This window comes from Haliotis rufescens, unplaced genomic scaffold (assembly GCF_023055435.1).
Source record: "Haliotis rufescens isolate VD_foot unplaced genomic scaffold, xgHalRufe1.0.p SCAF_20, whole genome shotgun sequence".
Lineage (NCBI taxonomy): Eukaryota > Metazoa > Mollusca > Gastropoda > Lepetellida > Haliotidae > Haliotis > Haliotis rufescens.
Genome location: NW_025963891.1, coordinates 5,909,248 through 5,917,245, shown reverse-complemented (window position 1 = coordinate 5,917,245; position 7,998 = coordinate 5,909,248). Strand labels below are relative to the sequence as shown.

At 35.6% G+C, this 7,998-nt stretch overlaps 1 protein-coding gene across 1 annotated transcript; it reads left to right on the top strand.

Moving 5' to 3' along the window:
- On the top strand, positions 1-3,019 carry LOC124150426 (DNA damage-inducible transcript 4-like protein). Its single transcript, XM_046522442.2, has 2 exons — positions 1-386; positions 1,038-3,019. The coding sequence occupies exons 1-2, from the start codon at positions 257-259 to the stop codon at positions 1,505-1,507; spliced, it is 600 nt and encodes a 199-aa protein (XP_046378398.1). The 5' UTR covers positions 1-256; the 3' UTR covers positions 1,508-3,019.
- Positions 3,020-7,998: the final 4,979 nt, after the last annotated feature.

The window sequence follows — 7,998 nt, the reverse complement described above, 5'->3', positions numbered from 1 at the left end:
CATTCTATATAATCAGCTGATTTGTCACCGGTTTAGTTTGACGCTGACTTCATCGAGAACGGACAGTTGAATGAGTTAGACGCTTGTTGCATACAAGACTGAAATGGTTTGTTACAGTTTTTAACCGGAAAAGACATTTTGGAATGTGATATTAACCACGTTAGTATACCGATCAGCTGTTACGCTTGGATTTCTTTGTGTGCCAAGCCTGCGCAAGTTGTCAGTGTCACTTCAACATTCATACGATACAAGTAAGATGTTCGATCAAGTTGCCCACAAGATCAAAGACCTCTTCAGGAATCTCTCCGAGAAAACAGAGAGGCACTCAGACTATGCATTGGTTATCGAAACAGACTTCGAACACGAAAAACATAAAGATCACCTCGGTAAGTAGCCGGTATGACAAAACTTTCTGATCGCTGTCAAGCGGAAGCAGACGACATTCCTTGTCATTCATGTCATTGTTGACGAATAGCATCCTTATGATCATGTATAACATCACCTTGCATCGTGGATTTACTACCTGTAGATGTTGATATTAACAGAGCACATTTGTTTTGTATTATCAATATTTCCATTCAGCTGAACATTCATTATTATGTTAGTCATCATATGATATGTTCCGTTGTAGCCTAGGGCCTATTCATTATCCTATACAAAACTTACAGTCACAATCACATGTGAAAGTGAGTCATATTTAACCAGTATTAACAATTTAACCTGTATCAAATAATACCTGAATTTCAGAAAATGATTGAACTACATTTCCAATTTCTTTAATAAAGGAAATGACGAACCCAAAGTGCTCTGTCTTACTTTCGGAACTCTAATACTGACTGATCAAATTTTGTGCTACTCTGGTATTGCGATTAAACAAAATGAAAAATGAACCATTCACCTTTGAGTCAGCCCATAGCATTTAATGTGTTCCAAGATGAGAAATCTAACATCACCTAGATTTTCCATTTTTGTTGAATATATGCATCTTTTGTCTATGAAATACATGTACTAATCTGAAAATATTACTTTTTCTTCAGAATCTCACGTCCCTGGTCTGAATCAGTATGGAACATTTGAAGACAATGTTGAATATAATCAGTGCTTGATGTTGAAAAACGAAATTGAAGATGCTTTGCGGCATGCCAGGGAAAGCAAACTTCAATGTGAGATCTTGTTCCCATGTGGGTTGATCTCTAAGATATCTCAAGATGTTGTGCGCATGTCACAAGATGAACCCTATGGTCTTCGGGGGTGCCTCCTATACATCAATCTGGAAGGAAAGGACTCATGTCGTAGAATAGCCAAGATTGACTGTGACCCTAGAACTGTTGCTACATTTGAGCTACACCTTAGCTTGAAGGAAGATAATAGAGGTTGGGTGATGATTCAGAAACTGTATGTTACGATTAAAGGTTGTTTCAAGAATTCCAGATGGAGGTCCTTGCCCAAAATCTTATGTTCAGGTTTTCAACTGGAGAAGACCAAATTGTACCGGAGCAACAATTAGATTAAGCAATTTTTGCATCGATCTATCCATGGCAGTGGAGAATGTGGCATACTGTGCAGCTAGTTTAGTATGCATTTGAGTGCATGAGTACCAGTTATTGTTTACACTGGAGTGCTGAATGAAAGGTGGACTGTATGTTGTGATAAAGACTGTGTGATACACTCAAACTGAAAGCCATCATCAGATGACCACACAGATGGGAGGGCAGATCTTCAGGGCTCCTGTCATGTAAGGATTTTCATATACTGAATCCAAGACTGTGATAGAAGAAGTTGGCACTATGGCATTCATTGACTGATTTTTGTAGATTTTGTTAGTTCTCTTTTTTAACTGTACAAATTACCTGTACTCTTCTAATAGGACAAATAGACCACAGAATGACTGTAGTGATTTGTATGTTAGTGCACTTTGATTGAGGCTCTTGTACATAGTATACAAGCACTTCCGTATTTGTTAGCATGCAGAGAAATACTTTGTCTGTTTAGTACAATGTTATACTCTATCCATAAAATCTTGTATTTTTTTATGCTGCCAAATGTAAGACAATATGTCATACAATTGTACAAGTGCTAATTCACTATCAGAAACAAGTCATTAACAGACAATCAAATAAGATGAATAAATGAAATCCAGGTTTTCTCTAAACAAATCTTTCTCTTTCATCAAAATCCTAAACTTTTAGAATTTCATTAATTTCTTGTCTAAATAATATAGATGTTAAAAAATAAACATCAGATTTAGTTTCATTTTTCTTTTAAAAGTTGCATTACTGTGCTATTTTGTCCAAATCCAAATGGTATTGCTGTGGAAGAGAACTTGTCCTTCTTTTATCTGAAAAATGGGAAAAAAATGCTCTAAATTTTTTTCCAACATTTTATTGAAATGTTTACCAATATTTTACCAAGCAAGAAAAAATAGGATATTCTCTGACATCAAAGAAATATCCAATGTCTGAAAACATAAGTAATATGTGGCTGTATGAAATGTGTTTCTTATTGTTGGTATCATTTTGAACAAAAAATCCTTTTACTTAGAAAATCAACAATATATTTTATTCATACCTTTCAATGGTTTAACATCATTTATAACTTACTTTGCTGTCGATGGTAATATGCTTGTAAATTAAGATGATATAAATGTTGGCTGAGATTTGTGATATTACATTAATTCTACTTAAAATGGCGACATTCTATAAGTATTACTTTGGCACTCTGTGCTCCTATTGGCTTACATTTCTGGGTGGTGTTTCAATATGATCTGCTCTTGTTTATGCTAAATACTTTATTCTTAATTTATGACATCAGCATTTACAGCTTACTGTTACTGCCATCATGTAATGAGTGCAATAATTGATTGCGAGGTTGTGATAATCCTGTATGCAGATTGGCCTCATTGTGTTTGTATTTGCATTACACAATAGTAGCCTACAGCGGTATTACAATTCTACAATATCTGATGAATGTTTCATACTTTTGCATTTTCTTACATTATCATTAAATGTTATCAATTTTATTTGTTTTGTGTTTTATTTCTCTATATAACTGTAGTAGTACTACTTCTTTGAGAGGCATTTAGTACTAGTACACTGGTAAAGTTCTTCATTTTTGTTTAGAATTAACTGAAGACAAGTACAATGTACCTATGTACATCATATCAGCATGAGGTGTCTTTAACCACAAGCTTTATTCTTAAAGCATTGTCTGATAAGACCAAAGTTGTCATATAGCTTGAATATTGCCGAGTGTGATGACAACAAACTAAACATCACACAGATATCTGCTTCGCTCACTTACTAGCCAGAAGCCACATTTGTGTTAACATATGCTGGCCTTGTGGGACCTGACCACCTCCTTGGTCTAGTGGTAGAGCGTCCGCCAGGAGAGGAAGATCCAGGATTCGATCCCCGGGCTGCATCATACCAAAAGACGTTAAAAGATGGTACTTGTTGTTACCCTGTCTGGCGCTTGTCATTAAAGGGCTAAAACAAGGACTGGTCGGCTCAGAGTCAGTATACTGTGTCTGAGTGGGGTATTCATGTTAAACTGCCGCATGATATCTCAGTGGGCTAGCACTATAAATCGGCATCAGTCCGGACTAGTGCAAGCAGCCACACACACAGATACATGTGCATGCACGTCACTATACAAGTGTAATAATCTTGGATGCGACGTTAAACCCCATCTTACCTCACCTCACCTTGTGGGACCTATGGCCTGCTTAAAATATTGCAGGAAGACAGACCCCCAACAAGAGGTTTGGCTCTGTCGGTTCTTTGAACTGTCTACAATGGGGACAAGGTATGGAAGACTTTGGGAAATTGCTATGGATGCAAGGATGTTATTTTTCATACATCAGTAATGGATAAATATGTTGAAAGAAATTGAAACCCATAACTAAAAAAATATAGTTTGCCCTTGATTGATCCTTGCACTGGAATCTCAATCAGGACAAGTTTTTGAGGAAACCACTGCTGGTACATTTTGCTTTTATCATTAAGGGATTCATATGTTGATAAAATTTGAAAACCATCACCACAAAATTCATGTTTTACAAAGTTATAGAATAGGATAGCATAGGTCTTCAGCAACCCATGCTTGCCGTAAAAGGCAACTATGCTTGTTATTAGCGGCGACTAATGGGATTGGGTGGTCAGGCTCGCTGACTTGGTTGATGCATGTCATCGATCCCAATTGCATGGATCGATGCTCATGATATTAAATACTGGGTTGTCTGGTCCAGATTTACAGACCGCCGTCACGTAGCTGCAATATTGCTGAGTGAGGCGTTAAACAACAAACCAACCTTCAAAGTTATGACCCTTCTTTGGGGTTTTGAAAATGGTGCACAATAATGCCAGAGTTAAGGCCCTTGCTGCATTCAGTTTGCTAAAATGAGGGTAGGGTTTCTAAAGATGAACTTATGATGAACCTTTACATATATCATAAACTTTGGCATGCACATCAGATAAGTGCAGGACTGGCGCCTGTGATGTTCTGGAATTTTTACTTTTGGAATCTTTTGCTTTTCCAAGGCAACAAGTCCAATTAAGGTATATTTTCATCTGGTGCCAACATGCTCCATGAAACTTAGCAAATGAATTTGGCTAGTTGGGACTGGCACCTACTTTTTACCTTTTTACTAAGAAATCAAATATATTTTTTAAAAATTGTAAGCATGCAAGGATGGCGTGTGTGTGGGGGGGCATGTGTGGGGGTGGGGGGGGTAGGGGGGGGTTGACTGTCTTCTTGTCAAGATTCTGTCTCATATTTCTTTCAATATATTGGCCCTTAATAATGAGGAGACAGTCAACTCAAAATGAAGTCGGGAATGGTCAAGGCTAGTGGACTCAGTGGGGGAAATGGGCACCAAAGCCTGTGACAGCTTCCGGAGTGGTGTGTCACAACGTTGGCAACATGGCAACTAGGGTGGATGTGACAATGACAATATATTTCTTTTATTCAAAGTGAATTCCATACTGATTCCATACTGATTGTGTTGTATAGTTTTAGAAAATTGACAGCTTTAGAAAGGTTGTCAAAAAATAATTCACATACCACGTATTACGAGACATTTGCTTGAACTGACTGAAAGTGAATTTGTCTGGTACAATCACTGATGAAAATTCACTTCAAAATGACATAAGTATAGAAAGAAACAATTATATTGTTGTTACATATATTTGATTGATTCTATATTAAATTGTGCCACACCTACCGGGTTTGCTCCTAATGATGATAAGCGTAGTCACTGTTTAGCAGCAACAAATTGGATTAAGAATGCAGAAAATCAATTAGTTCCTCTGCAGATTGTATTTTCCAAAATAAGGAAATTCTAAAAAGAAAAGGAAAATTGCTTTCAAAGAACATTTATATATCTTCACTTTACTTAGGAAATATTAATATCTCATCAACTGATGTAATATCATTGATTTGATAGGATTTCTTTTGTAAACATTCATAAGGAACAGACAGGTGTCAGGGGCACAAGAATTCAGGTTGGTGTGGCCAGGTTTATAATAGTCTTGATCTTCTTTTCAGAACAATGATCAGTGGGGTAGCATAGTGGTTAAAGCGCCCTCTCATCATGCCAAAGACCTGCATTTGATTCCCTGTACAATGTGTGAAGCCCATTTCTGGTGTCCCCTGCAATGATATTACTGAAATATTGCCCAAACCGGCGTAAAACCATACTCACTCACTCACTTGTGAGTGTAGTATAACAGCCCATATGCATATTGTTTATCCTGATATGATTTTATGTGCAGGACAAGTCATGGTCACTAGCACTCCTACTGGGAGTCTGCTTGTCTCAACACAAGATAACATTAGGAAGGGCTTTTTGTTTTACTGAAGATCTAGTTATGTAATAAAAAAAATTATTTACTAATATAAACCACTTGTTTGAAAAGAACTGTAGACTATTCAACTCTACCTCTACCTAATGATGTTTTAATTTCTTTAAGGAAAAGACTGGGAGAAGAAAAGACTGTTCTTAAAATGCAAGTTTTATTCTACAACTTAAGGACTGACAGATCTATAAACCAGGGTACATTATACCAACTGTTGCCATAGGGACAACAATACCAGTCCTAGCACTGCATGTTACAGTAATTCCTTCAGCTGATAACAATGAATGGCCTGACAATAATGCAGAGCCATTAGGGTTTTGAATGTTCGCATGTCACAGTTGGCAGGCTGATATTTGCCCAACATTGTATATGAACTTCTATTATGTTAAAATATACATTTTATTTAAGAATATTCTTAAACATTACAAACTATCAAAACTAGGTTTTGTTAATTACATCACTTATGAACTTCGATAACCTTAAAATATATATTCTATTTAAGAATATTCTTAAAAATTACAAACTATCAAAACTAGGTTTTGTTAATTACATCACTTATGAACTTCTATAACCTTAAAACATATTTTATATTTAATAATATTCTTAAACATTACAAACTATCAAACTAAGATTTGTTAATTGCATCACCACTCCTTACTCGTCTTTTGTGTTTTATTTATTTTGAGAAAATTAGCTTGATATTTTTTCATCTTTTGCTTGTTAAACTTATTATCCAGAAAGTTTCAATTTCATCTATATAAATAATCACAAATTGGCTTAGTTAGGCGTATATATATATATATATATATATATATATATATATATGCCTGCGGGCAGCACAATTATTTTAAGAGAGCCTACTGTTAACAGAGATCTCTGTGGACATGAATATCTGTATTAAGTGGATTGAAATAGGTAATTGCCATAAGCCATATGGTCGTTTAACGATATACATGAAGTAACATTTCTTACGTAATGTTACAGTAGTACCCGCATCCTAAATACCCGCCGTTTTGTTTTGCAGCTTCATGTATTTAACAGATAGAGTTGCCTCCCTTGTTGTTACTGTTCACATAGAGCATACATGCAATTGAATACATTGTTAGGATAAGGCAATAACTCAAACTGCTTGTATATTGTAATCAAGTTAATTAAAAGTATTTGATTAACTTTTCATGACGTCTCTGTAATTAACTAGTCTGTATGCAATTAACAAATGGTGGCATCGATGCATGTATAGGGAGTATTTATTTAATTTATGCAATCAACTTTATTATCAAAAGATATTCCTCAAATTATCCTGAGTTTAATATATTTGAATGTTTATTGATGTGAGAGTATTTTATGTTTATTCACATTGCCATGAATTAAATGATTATCCTATATCAATTGACGTCAGGGTATTTCGAACAAGGTCAGACGATCAAAGAGTTCATTGAAATAATATTTTAAAAAGCAAACACAGAAGATGATAGCACTCCCAAGGAAGAAAATTTAAGTTCAAAGCTTACTTTGTGTGCTGGCGATTAGGTGCCTCACTCTGGATTCGAATCCCGGACGGAACTCCACCCATACGAGAATCTGTACTTTAATAAAAAAGTGTTATCCCAAATATAACATTCGTTACATTTGACAACTTTCTAAATGACATTGTGAATTCAACACTGACCAATTCTGTGCCTTAACATTAAACCGATATAAGATCTGAACATAAATTATCATGTGCATGTTTGTGTTCTAATTAACGTTATATGATAATTTGAGATTTTAACAAAAAATGCGAGTCAACGTATAGATGAAGAATACTGACTTTACTTAATATAGCTGCAGATGTCAAATGTCAGTTTTCATACGCCTGGAGAACACTTCTACTGTCTTGATATAAGTCCATATGAATACACATTTTGTTTAAAATAAAATGCTCACTTTATTGAATCTATTTGATAAGCTTGGTATTGGGCAAACATTGATACGATATCATGGGTTTGGTTGGGATTCTAGTTTCTTTCCATGGAATTTATTCCAATATTCACCCCCACTCATGAGAATAACCGAGATATTTTATAACGCTTCACTCACCTCTGCAGTGTTGAACACCTCCCTGGCAGCAATAGGGGAATGGAAGATAAGCAGCTGTCACACC